Source organism: Gracilinanus agilis, chromosome 1 (genome assembly GCF_016433145.1).
Source record: "Gracilinanus agilis isolate LMUSP501 chromosome 1, AgileGrace, whole genome shotgun sequence".
Classification (NCBI taxonomy): domain Eukaryota; kingdom Metazoa; phylum Chordata; class Mammalia; order Didelphimorphia; family Didelphidae; genus Gracilinanus; species Gracilinanus agilis.
The window spans coordinates 295,804,140-295,826,912 of NC_058130.1; the positions used below are offsets into that span (position 1 = coordinate 295,804,140).

A 22,773-nucleotide genomic window follows, 5' to 3' on the forward strand; every position below is an offset into this window, starting at 1 on the left:
GGTTGGTGTATGTCTCGCTGTGGCTGCTGCACTGAACTCCCCGTGAATGTGCACGGAGCACCGCCACCTCCTCGTTGTGCCGCCGCCGCCAAAGCCGGGTTCGGCTCCCACCTCCCCCTACCGGGGTGACCAACCTCTTCCCACTTCTTAAGAAACAGATTTGGCATCCTCCCGTTCCCCCCTCCCAATCACGAAATACAGACACGTCTCTTCTCCCTCTTTTATTTTCTTTATTTCTTTCTTAAACTCCTTGCTCCTTCCCTCCCCCCCCCCCCCGGGGGGTGGGAGAGCTCGCTAGATTAAAAGAAAAAAATCCGCGATTTTTCTCTTTTCTCCTCTTATCCATATCCTCATCTTCGGTTTAGGAGACCCTTCTTTTCTTTTCCTTTTCCCCCTCATTTTTTTCCTTCCCATCTTCCCCCTCCCCCCCTTTCTCCCTCCAGTGTTTGTGTTTTTCACTGTTGGAAGGGAGTGATGTTGCACGTGGAGATGTTGATGCTGGTGTTTCTGGTGCTCTGGATGTCTGTGTTCAGCCAAGATCCTGGTTCCAAAGCTGTCGCTGATCGCTACGCTGTCTACTGGAACAGTACCAACCCCAGGTAAGACGGTGGTGGTAAGAGGGACGTGATCCGGGGTCCTCGCCTAGGCCGACCCTGAAAGCGAGAGAATCGGCGTATATTTAGAGGAGAAGGCGAGGAATTGGTGGGAAGTGAAGAAACGCCTGAGGCGCCGATATCTGGGGATTCCGGAGAACTCTTTCTTTTTTACTGGGAATAGGAATCCTGGTCAAATTAGCCAGCCGGGAGGCTTCCAACTTCCTTCTTTGTTAAGTGCGCCTGGAGAACCCGGAGGAGACCAGTTTCACCTGGGAGGAATGGTATCCTCCCTCCTTCCCTCCCTCTCTCACTTCTTGAGGATGCAGACCTTAAAAGGAATGGGAGCCTCTCCTTCCTCGTCTCGGTCTGGGACGAGGGAACCATATCTCACTAGAGCAGAATGTATACTTTCAGAGCCGTGCTCTCCCTTCCCTCCATTTCAATTTTCTTTCTTTTTTTCTTTCTTTTTTATGCGGAAAATAGATTCACATGTGCAGAGAGAGCCAGTCAAGCCCCTCTCCTCCAGCTGAGCCCCAAACTTTTTCCGTGCGCTCAAAGCGCTGTGGCGGGAGAAGGAGGGAGTTGAGAAGCGGAAGCTTTTAGTTTTCCTTTAACTCGTAAACTGAGAGGAAATACAATAGCCCATCCATCAGCCTGGTTTCTTTGAGCCGGCAGTTGTGGAGATTTCTCCCTATTCTCTCCTCCCCCCCCCCACCCCCCCACCCCCCCCTCCTTTTCATGATGCCAAAAAGTTTGCTCTAATACAAAGGTTACGTCATGTATGCCGAGTATGTTAATTTGCTTGGTATCTCTTTTCGCCAGTTTGCCCAGATCTGCATTGATAAACATTTTTTGGTAGCTACCCGGAAAAAGTCGGAGAAATGAGAAAATCCGAAGGGGTAATGTCGGTTAGGTCTAGCCTAGGCTTTTTGAATGACCTGATTGAGTCCGATTCAGCCACTGTTTATCCTCTTTCTGATGAACCAGGGAAGTCGGGGTGATTTAGCTTCAAATCTAGGCCTACCCAAGGGGCCCACTTGAGTCCTGACTCAGAACGTATCCAAATTAACCCGGTCTGCCTTGTACCCTTTACAGAACCTTAGCTCCCATTTTATTATCCACGCACTCCACTTCACCCGCTTTTGCTCGACCCCTTGGGTCTTTATTGGCCTTCAGAAACTCATAATGTCACTGGACCGCCATACATTGAAGATAAAAGTTGAGGGGAACCGGGTGGGAAATAGAGTCCGCGCCGAAAGTGTGGTTTCAGGGAAAAGCCGCGCCGAGTGCTGTGCTCTGGTAGAACCATGTGCACTCAGCGCTCCCTTCTGTGCAAGTAACGCTCCCCGCCTCTTCTTTACTGGGTTGCCAGGCCCTCTTTGGGATCCATTGTCCCAGGATAAGAGGGAATCCCTGCTGAAGCCAAAGGTTCCCAGTAAAGAAGACGCATATTTCCATCTCTGCGGGCCACCTAAGGCCTGGCTGAAGATAGGAGAACTGGTCCTTTGGTGTGTGAAAGGTGCCCCTCTTTCGCCCAAACTCGGAAAAATAGTCTCCACCAAGCATAAAATCAATGTTGAATTGTTAGTGATAAATTCACAACACAAAATGAAGTGCCAAAAACATTCCTAAAGCATTAAGTGCATGCCTATACACAAAACGAACTCTCTCTATAAATAATGCACATATATGTCAACACACACGTATGCGTGTTCATCTATATAATAGATATATACATACACATATCACTAGCTAGCTAGCTAGCTAATTATCGTGGGTGGTAGGACAGCAACCAATTTCTTTTCTGACATGGCACTTAGCACTATTAGAAAAAGAGAAAGAGAAGCCATTCGCCAGAGGAGGTGCCTTTTATTAAACCTGACAAGACAAATGGAGCAAACGCTCCAGTTGTGATTGTGTTAAAAGCAAAGCTCATTATGTGGGTTCGTTTATTCCCATTGGGCTTTATTAAACAATGTTTATGAAACAAGAATTTATACTTTAAAAACTTAAAGTGATCATATCATATGAAACAACAATGAAGTAAGGTGGTTTTTAACTTGGGTATTCTTTGCTCTGGTGATCTTCCTCCTTTTCATCATCCTAAACATTGTGAACCTTTTCTTTCTTGGTATCCACTTGTTTTGATACCTGACTTATCTTTTTTCCTCGTTAAAACTGATGAGACTCCCCTCCCTCTTTTTTTTTTTAACCTGTCAAGCTGGTCTGAGTGAGTTTGAGGACATTTTATCTTAGGTTATCTCTGTTTTATGTTCCTGATACTGCTGTTTGGTTTGAGATTAGCACATTGATTTTTGTTACAGGTCATGTTTTTTAATAGATCTGCCTTGCCTGCAGAAAACTATTCTGCTCAGTATTCCATGGTGGGTTTGAAATGGCTGAGACAAGGTTAATCTGTAGAATTTTAAAGTGCCCAGAGTTTGTTTGTTTTTTTGTTTTTTTTTTGGTCAATTCAGTATTTCAATCTTCTCAGCGACTCCTTTTAGGGTACTGAACCAATTTAATACTGAGATCCCCCCAAGATTGATATTGTTAAGAGTCATCTTTTACATTTTATAGTAGTGTATTTTTGCCAATTTATCAACTAATTTCTCTTGTTTTTTTCCTCATCCCACTGAAAGTTATCAATTTTTAAAAATGGATAACATGTCAGCCATATGTATTGAATAAAAAGTCATATTCTATGTTTCATCAAATGTCGCCATAGAAAAAAGTTAAAGAACCAAACTCAGTAAAATGACTTTAAAATAAAATCCAGCAATAAAGGGTAAAAGATTATCTGAGGAAATATAGTTCTGCCAAATATCTTTCATTTAATGCTATAGTATTTCAAAAGTCTAGTTTGAAAACACTTTTCTTTCTTAAGTGCTTATGCATTTTGCAAAGGAAGATAATATTTCTAATATTATTTTATCTAATCAAATTGACTTGCTTAACATTTTACCAGGCCAGCAAAGCAAATGCAAAGCAATTTTTTGAAACAAAATGGATAACTCTAATTGTTCTTATAGTAGCTTTTCATTTAGTTCCCAGAAGAAAAGAAGTTTAATATATGCAAGGGTAGCAACAATGGGTATTGCATTAAGTGTAAGTAAATATTATTCATCTTGTATCACTATGATGTTACTTAAGAATAAATGTTTAGATCAGTTCACAATTTGCTATCTTGATCTAAGGGTTTGGATATTTTGTGTGGTTTGTTGAGTAGTTGGTCTCACAGTGCTACATTGGAACTATAAACATATACAGAGACAGAGGGAAAATATTAACTTCTTTACTGACAGAAAAAATTCATTTAGATTCTGTGTTCATTTATCTGCTCTTCCCTGACAACATTAGTTATTTTCTAAAACTGATAACTTTTTAAGAGTTGTCAATACTTATGGGATAGTGTAAAGAACTGATTTTATTTAATGAATAGGACAGAAATCAATAACAATTGGGTACTTGCAACAAAAATTGACAGTTTGTAACAAATGCATTTTCTGTAGTTTATTTTTTATAATATTTTGTTAATACTATCCAAAAAGTGAAAGTTATAAAAGTGATGTTCAGTGATATACTGCGAACCCTACTCTATAATATAATGTTATTTAACATTTTAAAAATGTAACCTCCAGTCAAAAAGATAGACCTAATTGTATCGTGTTTCTTAAGGAACTTTAAAAGTTTTAAGTAATTTTAGGTAGACATCTAGCTATGCTCATTACTTTACATTTATTCCTTAGTTATTTTAAAAGTTATGCGATACAATTATTACTTTTGAAACTCAAAAATATGATGAATTTTACATGCTATCAGTAGGGGAAGAAAATGCCCATAAGTTAAATAAAATGAGTACATGAGATTTTTAAAACTATGTGCAGGTAGAATCCTCAAAATTATCTTCTCCAGGTTCATCTTTTTAAAGCATAGATTAGCGAAATAATGTGAAATAAGTCTCTCTATTGCTAAATGTACCTAGTATACTTTTAGGAAAATAATTTCAGGTATAATTTTGTTTACTTTTAAGTTCACAATTTATATTACTAATAAGGTGTTTGGAGCTTTCCTAAACAGGAAAGACCACTTTTATGCATCATCACTTAAAGAATGATTACTAACTACATCATTCTGAAGTAATGGAGTTTTTTCTTTGCCTTATTTGCAATGTATAGAGACTTGTGAATTAATTACTTCATAGTATGATAATGTATACTTGACACAGTTTGCTTTGTTAATATGCCATCTTGATGTTGGGAAAGTAGTGTGAGTCCTATTCTTTATTTAAAAATCATCCCTGTACTATTATTGAATGTTAAATGGAAATAAGTAAAACTTTTTCTCCAATCACATTCCATTTGATGTTTTTTCTCTTGAAATTCATATATGCATGTGTGCATATATATCATGTATATTTTCTTAGCCATCTATTTTCTTATTGTCAACAAATTCCTAATTCAATAAAAAATTGAGGGAAATTGTTGCTCTTAGGTTTCATGAGTTTATTTTGAGGATTAGTTCTTAAAGAGTTGTACTATAGAACTTAAATAGGGGAATTTCTTTTACTTTGGAAATTTTAGACATTTTAGTGATGTTTACATATGTTGAAAACATTTGCACAATTAAAACTAAATATGCTATTAGGTGTATTTCATAGTTTTAGTATATTTTAATATTTATAGAGTTTTTTTGCAAAGGTAGTATAGATTTCAAAAATAAAGCATATATGTACTCTGAGCATCTTCTAGTTCCCTGCATTCGTCTGAGCACTTCAAACTATTTTCTTTAACAGTAAGACTAGACACATATATTTGTTTTGTAACCTATTAAATATTCCATCATATTGTGATTTTCAAAAATATGTCTATGAAAACTACTCAACTTCCTGGTATTTTGAAAGCAGTTGGGGATATTAAGAATACTTCTTTCCTACTAATTTGTCTTGTCATTTTTAGCCTGAGCCCCAAAGATCTCAAGCTTAATAACTTCCCTGTGACTAAAAGTGTTGCAGAAGAGTCTTCGATGTTCAATAGTAGTTTACCACTCCCAGTTAGTTGATTTTAATGATGACAGGATGACTAGAAGAATACTTGTTGCCTCATGCCTTCTCACCAATGAGCAGTGTTTTTATAGCCCTCAACTTTTGAAGGGGGAGTTACTGTAAGAGGGAGCACCTAGTTAAAGGGTAAATTGCCTTCCTTAAATTTTTGCCATTTTATCTTGTGCAAATGCCCTCAGAAAAGGCATTTCATTGCTTTCCACTCACTGGCCTGGTTTCCTGTTGGATGGGGACAGATAAAGATGAGTGTTTCTTTCTCTCCCCTGTTGCTATGAACCAAGCAATCTACCAGCTACATGCTGGGTTGAGAAAATGAATGAATACAATTAGTCCTTCAGGAGTCCTGTACTTTTCCTGGATTGGGATAGCTATCTATCTACACATATACACACATACATACATGTATGTATATACATGCATATAAACATGTGTAGTCATGCCAATAAATATATTTTTGGAAAGCAAGTAAAACTGTAATTTTAATAGGAAAATATGTATACATAGGGATAGTATTTTTCTCACGCAATAATTTTTGTTAAAAAAATTCATCTATAAAATATTAAATAATTTCCCACTTAGTTTTGACTCTTAATTGGCTTTATTTTTAAAAAATAAAAGCAAAATACTGATTTTTTTTGTTTGACAGTTCCCCATCTTCTCCATATGTACATTATTAGCAATCTCTAAACATTAGTACAAGAATCATATAACTATAATATTGTTATAAATAAACACTTAGCAATGTCTGTCATACATTATTATTGCTTATTTGTGAAGCATTCTCAAAGTGAATCAGCTAAAATATTGGTCTTTATTGTGAAGTTCACAATGTTGGGGAACCCATTTCCTTGTATAAAATCATGGAACATTTCTGTGTCCCAACTTTTCCAAATCAGTATTTCTTGCAATGAAGAAAAGTTTAGTGAATATCATTCTTTTAAGATGAATTTATTCCCTTTTTCTTCTGTGACAAAGTTTGAACATTTTGAGAAATAGCTGTTAAAAAATCACCCCAAACTGAATTAATGCTTTAAAATTTCTATTTACTTTTTGTAAATTGCTTTTTTATTTTAGTAGCCAGTTGTCAACAAATCACTATGTGTACTTTTAGTTTGATTTATATTTTAGTTTCTTAACCTTAGTCTTGCGCTCATTTATGGAAAAGTTTCTTGTGATTATTTTGATGCTCAAGTGTTTCTGAATGATATATTTTTACTACAAAAAAATAAAAGGCCTGGTTTAAATTTTTCTGTACTTGTGTTTAAAGTGAGAAACACAGCAACAAAATGAAGTGGGGCAACTTTAATATAAATATATTATGGCAAGTTTTCTTCAGGTATTATGGTAACTGTGAGAAGAAAACATGCAGTATAGCTTAGAGGAAAAAACTTGTTTGTATCTTGGTACTCCTTCTTAACCTTAACTACAACCTACTACATTAAAAAAAAAGAATATATTATAAATTAAGTGAGCCTATATTATTAATCTTTAAACTGAAAGTTTCTACGGGATCCAAGTACTGACTTTTAACATTCTAAAATATAGTTGCCAAATAATAAAACATTATGTTATGAAAGAAATGCCATTTTAAAATAAAACTCTGGCAACTAGTACAAGTATACATATATGTATATATGCATGTATGTGGAGAATATGAATGTGTTTAAACATTTATTGTAAAATCAGCTTTCACTCAGGTTCTAGTCTATCATTTTTAATAACAAAATAAATCTTTGTCATCTTCAGAAACATCCTTCAAGCACTTGACAGTTGTTAGGTTGAAGAAAATGTACTGTCAGGTCTTATTTTTCATTCAAGTGAGAAATAAAAATATTCGACCATTTTTAATTTTTAAAAATTACTTTAAAAGAGAGAGAAACGTATATAATTGATACATCCACGGCCTGCTATCTGGCATTCTAGAGTTTTTCTGTGATTTGTTTCAGTTATAAGGTGGAACAATAAAATTATACTAAAAGGAAAGATTGCCTAATTGCTAAATTTTCAAGATTTTGATTGTGTTTAGGTACAGTTATATCGTTTATGGCAGCATTTTCCTGAACACTTTTTTTTTAACGATGTTTCTCTTTCCTTCCCTGTTTAAATTAGTCTATTTTTGTGCAACTTGCATATATATCAATATTTATCCATCTGTCTATACATATCGATTTGATGGTCATTTGGTTTATCTGCCTGCCTTTATCAATGGTGGAATAGCATGTTTTCATTACAGAAAGTAATTGGAATTTTGAGTTAGTTGACATCAATGACTATTTGCTTTGGACAACCATATTTTTTAGTAAGCAAAGATTGGGTAGGATTTTTTATTTACTTCACTTTTGATCGATAAAATACATTTTTTTCCTAGACATATATAGCATGGGTACATATACAATCAATTGTTGAGGTGCTTTAGTTACCTAAAGGTAACTGAGTTGCTTTTTTCCATGTTGAAAGAGTAAATTTTCATTTTCAGTTAAATTTACTTCTTTAGTAGCAGCCATCTTGTTTTAAGGCTGAATTTATCTCTGTCATGAAAATAGCTCAGAAATAAGTGTGAATAATAGAAAAGGACTAAGCCATTTGACAGTTATTTGGGCTAAGAATCTTCAAGTATTAGAGTTTTAATGTTATCTATCCATCACTTCATGAAAATATTAGCTATCATTTTTGTCTCGTGTTGTAGAAGCATTTTCTTGAGAAAACAATGTTTTAATTGGCAACAATATACACAGCCAAATACATGTCTCTTTTAATGTTAAATGATATCTCATACAACCATTCATTTTTATATTTAATCACTAATATCTTTATTTCAACAAAAATGTATATTTTAATTCTTTATCCTGGTTCCTTTTGCCAGCCTCACTCATCCTCAAGTAGTTTAATTTGCTCTTTGACAGTATATGTTTACTAACTGACAGATATCCTGACTGTCTATCAGTAAAAAGCAATCTCTTCTAGGAAAAGATGTTGATGGTTTCTAAAATTTAAGTATATGGAGATTTTAAACTCATATTAAAAGTAAGAGTTTTATTACAAAAACAGGTTTCTGCTTGTGTATCATTTCTTTCCATACCTTTCTTGAAAACACTCATGTAATTGAATTCTTTAGTGATCTAATAAATAATCAGAATATATATATTGAATGTACTATGTTCCATAAATTAATATTTTTCTTTCTGGATTAAAAAAAATTCTATAATTCCCAAGTAACTATTTTGGAGTTTAGTGAAGAGTTAGAAAACTTACAGTGCATTTTGTTTCATAATCATCTCTTTGCTTCTTGCAACATTGCTGTTTTATAGAAGTTTGCTGCTATGCCATAAGATTAACTTTGTGTAGTCCAACTCGGACAAAGTGAATTAAGGAACCATACTCTGAACATTTGTGCTATAGATTGACATGAGTGCATTAACAGTTGTATTTCTAATGATTTAACAAAATCTGCTAATATTTTCAGAATTTCCAAAATGACTAAAAAGAAATAGTTAAGTAAAAATTCATAGTAGTTTTTCTTTTTTTTTTTTTTCTTTTCTTGGGGGAGGCATGGAAGGCAGGGGGAGGATAACAGATGCATGTCTCAAGATAACAAATGGACTCCTTGTTTCAGTCCAGGTGTAAGTGTCAACAGCTTTAACACAGAAGGACTTCTGTTATGTGGATAACTATTACTTACAAAAAAATTTAACCACCCAGTAGAGGAGTCCCAAACCTCCAAATGTTTAAAATGACCTTTCTATTTTGAGTGAACTCTAAAACATCTTCTGTTTTGTTTTCCTTCTGTTCCAAGCTGCCAAGGTATTAGTGTTCAGATGTCCTGTCAATTATTAATGTATGCAAAATCTATAATTTACAACTAGTATCTATTGCCTCTTTTCATGAAAATGTGTATTATAGAGGTGAAGGAAATGGCAGTGTCTCCTTTCTCTCTATAAGCAGTAGATTTAAATGAAATCACTTAATGGTTTGCTTTTCTTGGATAGTTTGTGTACCAATTGTTAACATCCTTTGTAGCAGTGGTGGACCGCATCTTGATGTTTATAGAATCATGAGGAGAAAGGAGAGACTTGACTGTAAAGTATATTTGGCTTAGATCAATTTTGTCCTTGCCAAAATCAAATATGTGTGATGGTGAGTTTTGCAGTTGAGATTTTAATTAATTTATTTATATTTTATATAAAGACAACAAGATTTGAAGAAAAAAATGTGCATAGTTGGGAACATTTATCCCATGTGTTTAACAATTAGGTTAAACAAAGTGGGAACAAATGAGCCTAGTTCCCCTTCTTTTGTTTCAGGGCAAGGAAAAAAGAAAGATGCTGGAATTTGGAAGCAGTGACCTTCTGACACACACACAGCATGGCTATTACATTGTCACATCAAGTGTCTTGAGCCACTATAATGTCAGCCTGCATTTTTGAAGTTACTGACATGAGAGGTAGCTGCTTATGGACTGGAGCGCCTCATATTGACTTTGCAGTTATATTCAACTTTCCAGTATCATTCTTGACAGTTTCATTTTAAAATTCTGAAGCTTATCAAACATGTTCTTTTGTTCAGTATAGTCACAGATTTTGTAAGCACTGTGTAGATTCACTACCTCTGTCGTCCCCCTATACATACTTGCCTCTGAGAATAATTTCATTCATCTGGTTTGGGGGAAGGGTTGTGGCAGAGGAGGGAGGCTCAGATGTAGCATTCTTCTGCTAGCTAGCAAAGTGCTTGTCTGCTTTATTTAGTTAAAACCTTTCCCCCCTCAAATAGATGAAAACAGTGGTTTTGTTAATGGCCATTTCCTTCAGAATGTGCAGTCTCACCAGTAACCCCTGGATTTAGACAGACCAGAAAAGGCATGATGTTTAGAATACTTTGACATTCCATTTTTTCTTAATATATTTGTTTACTATTATTGCTTCAATAAACTTTTATACCTTTTCGTAGTTCTCTGGGGGCTCCATTTATAAAAAATTAGTGATCCAGCACTAAGAGGACTCTGATTCAAATAGTGTCACTCCTGACAGGGTTTTGAGCCAAACCAGAGGAAATAATAGGGAAATGAAAGCTGCCAAAATGTGTCTCCCAATTACTAATTAATCAAGCGATAAAGGACCTTTGTGAAAGATCCACTGTCAGCTATGACAGCATCTCTGGGGCCCTTTATTTTAAGTACTGTATAAAACAAATTAGCACAATCCACAGGGAATATGGTACCCAGTTGTTTTATATCACCTCCACTGAATTTTTAAAATGTATTGTTAAGAAGCAAAACAATCCTTCCTCTAAAAACAAACTTTTAAACTGTATCTCTTAGAATGCTCTGTTTGAAAATATCAGAAGATGGAACTGTTCTAAGTGATTTTTTTCCACTTGTTAATATGCAGTACCTTTCTTTATACCATGGACAATCAATCATATGATTTTAGAACATTCAGTCTCACTCTTTTAATTGATGATTTTTGTGTTATCTTTTGGTTTTAGGGTTTGGTTTTGGTGCTACACATTTTAAGTCAACATACAAAACAGCCCAACATATATAATAATTTTTTATCATAAGGAACGTCATACATCAATATTTTGAGCATCATTGTACTTGAATGAAATTCGTTCTGCAAACATGGATAGGACCCAGAGCTGCCTATCTTTTCTGGAACTGTGGCTGCTGGGCCCATCATTAAATGCCTGTTATTAGTGTATTTTTCCATAGCATTTACAACATACCTTACAACATAAAAATAAAGGGGTCCTGTGTGGAACTCTGGCTGTCAGGGGAACAATGAAAACTAATTACACACTCGGCTGTCACCACTGTCAACTGTGCTCCTGGGAAAACAACAACGTGACAAAATGCATGGATATGTATGCCACTGCATATGAATATAAGTACATCCATTTAACTATATCTAATGGTATAAGCTTGGATTATAGATCTCCAAAAGAAATATTTTAGATTGGGTACTGTCAGCTTTTTGTTTTGTCATTAAGGAAGAAAAGCATAGAGAGTTAGTTCTCCAGTTAAGAGAGGGGCATTTTCATCACATCTTTGAATTTTATGGGGTCTGACTGGATATATAACAACAATAATAATATTTATTGCAAAGTGCTTTATAAATATTATCTCATTTAATTTATATTAATACACTCATTTTAATAGGTATAGGTAAATCATTGTTTGGGGGGGGGTTATAACCAAGCTAACCTCTGATATTGAGTTATCTATTATTAAGTCATTCTTTAAAAAGTTCTCTTTTTAGATTAAAATTTTTTTAGTTATACTTAAATTTTATGACTAAATCTTGATTATGTAGTTAATACTTTCATAGTTTGTTAATTATTTTGTTCTTTTTCTTCCTTCTTTGGCCATTAGTTATTTTACTATAAATGAACCTGACCACCAGTGGATGAATATGGGAAAGGAAAATTTAAATTAAAAATGTTTAAGAAAGTAATTCCTTTAGTCAGCTTTGGTGTAAATATGGTTTGGTAGTAGAGGATTTTATAGGTACTGACAAAAATTCTATGCTCTATTATCACATAAACCAAGAGTTGGTTGTGGATAGTTTTTCCTTCCTTCCAGTATTTTTATTCTATTAGTTTTACATTTTCTCTCTCCAAACCTGAAACAAAGTTCATGTAATTTCAGGAAGTATATATTGAATTAACTGATGGTGTAGACTTTTCTAGAGTTTGTATGATAAAATAAATAGTGTATCAGATGGTAATTTCCCATCTCTCAATTTCGCACATCTAACATTAATCACAAGGGGCTTCTACCTATGAAAGAATCCTGTGTGATATTAGCAAGATATTCCCAATGTTTATGAGGCATAGTATTTAAATATGTTAAATTAATTTGTCTTGCTGAAGGTCTGCCAGTATGAGAAATATATTTGATCTTAGTTTAATACAGTAAAATAGAGACTTTCCCATATATTTTTAAATTGAATGTTATACCATTTTAAAAATAAAAGGTTGATGGGCCTAGAATTTTGCTATGAATGATGACTTGTAGGCAAGCCACAATGGCTAACAGCCATGGCCTTGTTTTATTATTATATTAATTAACCATATGATTCTGAAAAAAAACATTCTGGATAACCCTACCATAAATTAAAAGAAATTTCTACAAAATTTTCCCCCAGATAGAATTTTTAAAATACTCTTTCTAATTTGAATCCATATGGTTAAATGAACTTCAAATGTTCGTTTTACATTCAGTATTAAATGAGGATTAACTGTTTCTCTGCTTTTACTGGTGGTGATTCTCCAGAGTGGTTTATATTAGTATACATTTCCTCAGGAACCATAAAATCTTTTATGAAATGCTGTAGTAGCTTCTTGAATTAGTGAGAGATGTTTGTATTGTTGTATTGGGTAGGTTATATAGAGTGCATAAATAAGCCCCAGGTCTGTTTTTGTATAGAAAATATTGTGTGCTACTAGAGATTATCAATCATAAGGAAAAGAGTTAAACATTGTGAATTGTAGGTTTATTCTTTGTTTCCTATTTGCTGTTCATAGATGTCTTTATATACAAAGACCTTGTTACTAAATCAATACAATACATGAATTTAAAACTGTCTGAAGCTACCAACAGAAACCTTGTCAATGGAAATACTTTCCAAGAAAACTTAGAGTAATTCAAATAATCATTTTTTTATCTGAAGAATTTTTGTTGTTTTTTTTAAAGAGGCAGATCATCTTTGAAAGTATTCATTTGCTTTGAGTTCTTTCCCCCTTCATATACTGCCACTGAAAGAACCATAGTTTACTGTAAAATGGAATTACAGTCTTTTAATTTCAAGGAATAGCAGTTTACAGTTTTTGTAATCAGCCATCTTGATTTCTTATTGAGAAAGTAGATTTATTTAGAACAAAACATTTATTAGAGGTTTGTGAAAAGGTTTTTTTTAAGTTGAAGGGCAAATAATTCAAATTATTGATCAGATTATTTTTGTTCACAAAGTTGATCGTAAACATGTGGATGAACCAATCCATTTAATTTCATATATATTTCCTAATTCTCAGGGAGAAAGAGAAATGAAAAGAAAGAGAAATTGACAATAATATATTTGGAGCTAATTAAGTATTACTCATTAGTTGGGTATTTTTAATTGCCTAAAAAGAAAAAAAAATCATTGTATATATTGAAGTAAAAATGGAATACCAGAAAAAGTTTATAAAGATAAGATTTATGATCTTTGAGTGATTAGGGAAAAGTTGATTTTTTTTAATAAACTTATATTGCAGTCAGGTTTTTCATTGTCCCTTTTTCTAATAAAAACTCCTACTAAATGTATACTGTTTCCTTTTTTCATTTATAACAGTGAGTTATAGAATTGATATTTTTAGAATCATCTATTATTTAGTGAAAACTATCCATTATAGAGACCCATTTTTATAGCATACATAGGCTTTTTTAATAGTGGGCTGCTTCACTGAAGCTACATGAACTTTAAAAATACTTTTTAGAAAGTTGAATTCAGTTTAGAAACCTTTTGCCCCTCTCTATGACACGAATTTGCTAGGCTTATTCAGAAAAATTTCATTTGTAAAATGTTTGACTATTCAAGGATTCAGATTTGGAAAAAATTCTTACAAGAATCTCAAAGAAGTTCTATCAGAAGTCTATTAATTAAACAGTTAACTGTTAGCTTCTTCAATATACCTTTACTTCATTTTACATAATAAATGGATTATAAAGGAACTGAAATAAAAACACATTTTTATAAATAAAACCATATCTCAAATGCATCAGAGAACTGACTAGAAATCCTGTAAAGTGGAGAATAATTTTATTATGACTACTCTTTTGACATGGATTTTGTAGATCATATTTTATTTTGAAATGAGGCACATTTTATTTTTGCATTGTCACGTTTCTAAGAGGACTATAGCAGATGGATTAAAGAAATGATTACATCTAGAGAAAGGAGCTTAAGAATTAAGAATCAAATCTATCTTTGAAGGTGAAGTTTGGGTATCCTGTACATCAAACAAGCTTACCACAAGTGTATCATGAGATAATTTCCAGCAGTTAACTGAAGCTGGACAAAACATCAAACTAATTAAATTTTGTTCATGGAATCTTTAAAATTCTTTTTGGACACTATATTCATGCTGTACCTCTGTCACCCATATATAGACATCCATTGCTCTCTCTTACCCTGCCCTTTGGCTTTCAGGAGGTGGACTTTTGACATTGCTAAAAATCATCCCTCCTACATTCACACATACCTGTGTAGTGTAATTTGCACTAATGTGTAAAGGACAGGCTTTATTTCCTCAAAGGATATGTACATTTGAAATGAGGCACTTATTGACCTAAATAAATCTCCAATTGCTAGAATGCAAGGGCAGATTTGTATGTGTATGTTTTTGTTTTTAGAAAGCAGATCCTTCCTTCCACCCTTTGATTGTCTCCTATTTAAAAAAAAAACAAAAAACTCTTACCTTCTGTCTTAGAATCAATACTAAGTATTGGTTCTAAGGCATTAGACCTGTAAGGAATAGGTAATTGAGGTGAAGTGACTTTCTCAGGGTCAGACAACTATCTTTGTTTCTAATGCCTCCTCTTCTTTCAGGTCAGAAGTAAGTAGGTCTGCAATTTGGCATCCTACTACTTTAATGACCCTTGCCATATACATATACATATATGTGTATATATAAAACAGATAAATTACATATGTTAGATAAATAGAAAGAGTTCTTAGTGACATCAGTCTAAGCAAATGGTAATTCTTTTCTAACAAACACAAATTGTTTACAATTTGTTATTATCTACCTAGCAGATTGCCTGTATTTGAAACACCTGCCAAAAAAGGTTTTTTAACCCTGGGTTGCTGCTTAGTAATCACTCTAATATTTAGGTGACTATTGAGGGAGTTATGTATGGATGATTTAAAAAATTTTATTTGCCTATGTGGTAAATTGTTTTTTATAAGTTTTTGGGGGGTTATCCTCTGCCCTCGAAGGATTAAATGTTTTATTTCCTGGAATGTGATCAGAAGGGGAATTAGATAAACTCCATAAAATTACATCTCTGATGTTCAACCAATTAGTGAGTACTGACAGTAGATTTTGGGCTACAGAATTTCAATGTTGGAATTAATGCATTAGAAAGCATGTATCTTATCTCTGTGAATACATTTCTCTTGAATAATAAAATGTGCTTTTTAGGTTTAATTTTTAGGTTTATTGTATATGCCCCAAACACTGAAATATTTATTTCTTACAAATTAATTGTTATTTAGTTTGTATTTCTTCACATTGTTTTGGGAACCAAATATCTACAAGATAAACTTGTTATAACTTGACCTCTAGTATCTTTATAAATTGATTTTTAAATTTTAAAACATTTATAGTTTTATTCAAGTTAGCTTTTATCCTTTATGGATGATAATTAAAATCTGACACCCTTCCTCAATTTATTTTCTTTATTTGATAACATCACCTCAATAAATATTAAGTTTATGCAGAACACTGTGCCAGGCATAGGGGAGACAAACCATCCTTGCCTTCAGAAATTATACCATCTAGTGAGGAGATTTTGGCTATAAAGATAATTAGCCTCTAGAATTATTGTGGTGAAACAAAATTTGAGTGTGATGATTATTTTCCTAGGAATATAGATTCAGATTTTGAAAAGATCCTATAGGTCATGAAATACAACCCCTTCATTTTACAGACGAGGAAACTCAGGCCCAGAGTCACATAGTAAATATCTGAGGATTTAAACTGGCATCTTCTAGCAGCCAGCTTTATTGTGCTCCATTTATGATTTTTCCATGAGGTAGGGAGGAATGGCTTATGCCGATCTGTGAAGTTTTTTTAAAAAATAGTCATTTGTTAACTTTCATGAATGTCACCCAGCAAAAATCAAGTTAGGTTTGGCATGATTGAATGAATATTTTCCTCCACTTTCATGGTTGTTGTGTTAGGTATTATTGTTATTATTATTATTATTCTTATTATTGTAAACTGATTGATTAAATTCATTGTGGCATAGCTACTCTTTAAAAATCACTTAAATGACTAGATGAATCTGTTGTCCACTTCACACAATCTGAAAGTTCTAAGGAATCTCAGAGGTAATTTTGTCCAACCTGTATCTGAGCAAGAAGTACTACAGATGTCACTAAATTCCAAGGTTTTTTTTGTTTTCCTTATTTGGGACCTAAATCTTCCTTTCTGTCACTGGTATCCATTCCTTCAAGTTTTTGACATAGGAGTTAATGGTACTTTTCTACATCAAAGCCCTTCAATACTTGAAGACTGTTAATTCATTTATTTTTAAAGCTAAAAATCCACATTTCTTCCAACTAATCCTGGCATGATATCTTATTTGGTGGTGATAGGCTGTGACGTATAGTTAGAAATAACAGTTGGGTGAACTTGATTAATATAGACATTCAATAATCCTTCCACTCCCAACTTTTTCTTATCAACAGAACTTTTTTTTTGACATTTTCTGAATGATTTCCTCAACCTTCCACTTGTTTTTGCTTTGTAGGCAAAGCTAAGTTACTTATAGGTTTTTTGTTTAATTGGTTTTTTCTTTTGGTCATTAAAAAGGAGTTCATGAATTGTCCTTTAACTCCAAAACTATTATAAAAGATAATTTTTAGACTTTGACAAACAGGAGGTTTGTAATTATATTTTTTCTATTTTCAAACCATTGTTTGTTGATCATTTGTCATCTTTTAAAAAGAGTGTGAATTATGAAAAGAGTTTTTGAACAAACATTTTAGTATTTAAAAATTAACTCTAGAAGAGATAATAGTCCTCATGAGACAGCATATGTAAAAGACTTTGCAACCTTTAAAGTTCTATATAAATTCTAACCATGATAATGAGGATAATGATTCTTTTATGGAGTTTTAATAATTTCAGTGAAGTATTATAATTGTGATTGCAGATAAACTTTATGGCAGTTGATTTTATTTTTGTTAGTGGCAGGACTGTGATGTAGGAGAGACTTAAGTCTGAATCCCACCTCTAGGACTTGATAGTGATGTGACACTGGGCAAGTCATTACATTTCCCTTTTCCCTCATCTGCTAAAAAGGGATAATAGTACACATCCTCATGGGAAGTGCTATGAGGAGCAAATGAAATAATGTATGTTAAAATACTTGAAAACTTTGAAGTACTATGTAAATGTCAGTTATTAAGTGCATTTTAGGTGTAAAGTTCTGTTGTCCAATGTTTTAGTATGTGCAATAATCTAGTTTTATAGTAAATTATTTGTACTAAAACTTTTGCATGTGTTCTCAGTATATAATTTGATACTGCAGATTGAGGAAATGAGTAATGCAAAGAGAGTCAGTCCTTACCCCCCATCTGTTAGTAGCTATGTTCCTTTGGGCAAATTACTTAGCATCTTCTAGCCTCAGTTTCTTTATCTTTAAAACGTTCCAATGAACATTTCACCACTGAAGGATCAAGTGAGGTAATTTGTGTAAAAGAACTGTATAAATGACAAAGTACCAGGTAAATGTAAGGAGTTGTTAAAACTATTGTGTCCTTTCACTTTCAAAATATTTATCTTCTATCTCTATTTATCACATAATGATCTGATAAGCAGGTGCCTGAGAAGAATTATTATTTAAGACACTTGAACTGGTTATATAAAATGAGATTGAAAATAATGTAAAAGGATAACTTTTAGACTGTCATCTTCTAGAGACACTGCATTGTCGTTGTAACTAGTAAGCGTTAGGTAGTTGACAAAATCAATGCCCTGCTGGACAAGATGTAAAGGATCACTTTAAATGGATTTGCATGTTGTTTCTGCCTGATATGGGATTTTTAGAGCATTCTAATCATCTTTAGAGGACAGTCAATTTTCCCAATTACAAACTCTAATTAGTACTGAAAAATCTAAACTGTTTTGTTGATGAAGTCTCCTTTATTATTTCTACAAAAAAAAAGTGATGTGGACAGTTATTTATCTATTATTTCTTTATCTGCCTCCCCCTTCATCTTTTAATTCCCTTTCCCCATTTAAAAATCCAGCAACCTCTGGGGGCTCCCCACTGTTGAGTTCTGCTTGGAAGGAGCTGTAAAACAGTAGCTCCAAACTGAAGTAAATATTGACTAGGTCTCTGAGCTGAGCCCTTCTCAAAGGATCCTATTGTTCCTCCTTAGTAAGCACTCCATAGCCAAGGCTCAAGTATGCATGTGTTAGAAAATGAAGAAAGGCAGCAGAGGGAAATTAAACAAGGCACACAGCTGAACTTGTAAATGCTCCATATAGAGGAAAGGGAAACCTACAACAAAGAGAGTAGAAGCTTACACTGGGTTACAGAAAACTTTGCAGACAGACATTAGCTTCCTTGTCTCTGTTAGAGAAATTTTCAATACATGTAACTTCTTGCCTTTTTCTGTGGGGAGCCATCATGTCTTCTCTGGTGGAAATTAAAGATCTCATGTTGAGGTTTATGAGAAGAGTATGGGACAAATGTAGGCTCTAGAACTATAATTTGACCTAACTGATAAGTGTTGTGATGCTGTTGTCAGCAGAAGAACTCATTAATTTCTTAAAACTTCTCTCTGACCATATAGTTCTTCTGGGTTTCTCTTAGGTGCTTTGGGATCCCATGGACATAAAATAAGTTAAATCATTTGTCATCTGAAGTATAAGTTCTATTTAAAACCATAATAGAATATAACAGAACCATAAGTTCTACTTAAAAACTATATGAAAGATGTAAATATTTCTCATAAGCCATACAGCTGTGTAATATATTATCCTCCTTTTAAAAATGAAATACACTTAATAACAAGTCCTGGTATTTTTATTTTTTAAGGGCCCACATTAGTGCATTGTATTATTATTAATTTCTTCTTGGTATATCAAAGTTCCTATAATCTTAAATTCCCAAGTTTATTGTCTTTTAGTATATATACATATTAAGACCAAAAAATAAAGTATAGAGAAATTTTATCAATTAAGACCATAATTTCTGTTGTAAACTCAACCAGATTTAAGAAAGATAGTCTGTCTTCATAATTTGTTGGAATTCTACAAAGCTCAACTTCTATTGAAATGACAGAGATTTTTATAAACAGATATCTGAAATCCAAAAACCAGGTCAGATAATTAGTATTCCAATTGAAATGTAAGTAGGATTTTAATATATTTTCAAATTGTTTTGCTCTGCTTTGTATGTTATCCTTTATTCGGTTGCCTTATAAATGACTAGTGTTCTTCCAACCTGAAAACATTTGACTATGGCTAGAATTTCAAATGGTTAAATAGTAGAGTAGTAAAATTCATTGTAATGTTAATTTATAACCATGTTCTCTGTAAAATAACAGCTATACCAAAATATTAAGAAAGACATTATGTTAATTGTATACTTAATATTTCCCTTGATTCTTCAATTTTTGAATGACAGTAGGATTTTGGAGTTAATGTGTTAGGAGGAAAGAAAAAGAAAATATAGTTGATTCAACCAAGTAGAGTATTGGGTAGAATACTGGGCATGGAATCATAAAGATCCAAGTTCAAATCTGACCTCAAATGCTAGCTTGTGACCTCAGGCAAGTAAGAACCTCTATTAAAGGAATTAAAAATAGCTCTTCTTTTGTAGAATTGTTTTGAGGATTAAATTATACAATATTTTTAAATGCTTAGCATACTATCTGGCTCACATTAGGTACTATATACATGTTAGCTACTATTATTGCTACTACGAATAGTTTTATTTCTGTGGTCTAGAGAAGTGACTTTTTTGAATCTCTGATGATTATTGAGTGATGAAATGATGGCACCTTACATAACAACATGTTATTTCCTGGCTCATTGCTTATGCTCAATTGAAATTCAGTGTATCAAGAGATGGATCTCATTAGAAGCATGAAGAAGGCACATATACTTTGGGAAAGTCAGAGACTTACACATTTTTAAATGACTTTTGAAAGGAGCATAATTATATAATGAAAGTTTACTGGATCTAGTTTAGAAGACCTCAAAGTTTGCCTGATGTCAGGCAAGTCACTTAACTCCTTTGGATCTCAGTTTCTTCCTCTCCTCCATCCAGTGAAGGGATTGGACTAAGTAAAGGGTTCTTAACCTTTTTCGTTGTCATGAACCCTTTCTCAGAATAATTTTTAAATGCACAAAATAAAATATATAGTATTATAATGGGGACAAATTATATTGAAATATATATATATGTATATATATATATTTCCCTTCCAAGAGTTCATTATAGATTACCCTGAAATCTATTCATAGACCCCTTGAGCATCTGTAGATTCCAGGTGAAGAACCCCTGGACTTGCTAATTGCCAAGATTACTTCCAGTTCGAAATCTGTAATCCTTTGATCCTATTATAAAATATATTATGTAATGTCATATATAGTTGTCTTCATCAAGGAGTGTGGGGATACCTTAATTACAAATTTATTTTGGAGAGTAATGCATCTGAGATTTTTTTTCCTTTTTTCCTTTTTTAAAAACTCTTACTGTTATCTTAGTATCAATTATAAGATAGAAGAGTGTCAAGGACTAGGCAATTGCAGTTAAGTGACTTGCCTAAGGTCACACAGCTAGAAAGTATCTGAGGCTAGATTTGAAACCAGGTCCTCCCAGTTTCACCCCTGGCGCTCTATTTATTGTGCTACCTAGCTGCCCTGAGTGCTATTGTTTTCTTTAGGGCTATTGGCCAACTACAAAAACATATATGATATGTATGAGTGTTTGTTTTGTGTTAGATCTAAGTGATTTCATTGGCATAGGGAAATGCTAATAGAGAAAAGCCTTTACAAATGCAGATCAGCAGCAAATTCTGCAACTTGTAGCTTTAGAGAGCAGCCTATTATTTGACCCATAACCCATCAATGACGGAACTAGAACTCAGGTTTTTCTGATTTTGAGGCCTTGCCTTCTATCTACTTATGCACTTCTCCTGGTAGCCCATTTTTTTATGCTTTCACTTAATGATTCCAGTTTTTCTGTCATTTCAGGGCTACCTTTATTTTTCCCTTTACTTCTAACATGTTAAGGGACCTTTACAGACTGTTTTCAGATGGCTTTCAGAGCCACTCCCAGTCAGTTTTAGATTATCTGTCAAGATCTTGTCTTTCTGACTCCAGACAGGGTGAAAGTAGTGTTAAAGAGATTGAAAATACTTGCCTTGAATACTATACTTTGCTATGTGGTTTTATATTTGGAATGAATACATGTAAAAGTTCAAAAACTTGTCATTGAACTCCTTTAATGTTTTGTAATAGTTCGCCATATGTCATATTTCTGGCACCCATTTTCATTAAATTTATCTCAATTTTTCATAAATTTATCTAAATTTGTCTTTGCTTAAAGGCCTTCAGTGAGAGATATTTTTCAAAGTAACAACATTCCATTTCTGGAAATAAAACTAGGAAAGATAGCTGATCACACTGAATGACAATCAAGATACAAAAAGATTACAAATTAGAACACTGTATTGAAACTATTAAGATGGATTTTTATTAGGTTAACTGTAAAGGCTAATATTTGGGTTCAGAAAGCCAGTTTCCCAAGTTCAAGATGGTAGGGGTCCAATTAATAATTATAGTTAGCATTTATATAGCATTTTAAGGATAAGAAACACTTTACAACTATTAACTTATTTAGTCTTCATAGCAACCCTGGGTATAGATGTTATTATTATCTCTATTTTACAGATGAGAAAACTAAGTCAGAAAGGTTAAGTGACTTGCTTGAGGCCACAGCTAGCAATTACTTGAGGCTGGATTTATTAAACTCCTCCTTTCTGATTCCAGGGCTAGTATTTATCCACTGTGCCACTTTGCTGCCAGACTGCTGTTTAAAAGAGACCTTGGGATATTAATGGACTTCAAGCTCAATACGATTCAGCAGTATGATATAAAAACCAAAAAAACCCTAATGTAATATACTGCATTAAGAGAAGTATAGTTTCCAGGAAAAATTGGTGATAATCATAATTCTCTACTGTGTCCAAGACAACATCAGGAGTATTATGCTTCATTCTGGGCACAGCAGTTTAGGAAAGTTGTTGATAAGCTGGAGAATTTCCAAGGGATGACAATTAGAATAGTAAAGGGTCTTGAATCCATGCTATCTGGACTAAAGGAACTCTGGAG

The 22,773-nt window shown here is 33.4% G+C and overlaps 1 protein-coding gene across 1 annotated transcript in view; it reads left to right on the plus strand.

Moving 5' to 3' along the window:
* Positions 1–474: 474 nt before the first annotated feature.
* Positions 475–22,773, plus strand: part of EFNA5 (ephrin A5) — a 340,811-nt gene continuing 318,512 nt past the window's right edge. The window contains exon 1 of the mRNA XM_044662522.1: positions 475–599. Within this exon, the coding sequence (XP_044518457.1) occupies positions 475–599 (125 nt within the window). The remainder of the gene's footprint in view (positions 600–22,773) is intronic.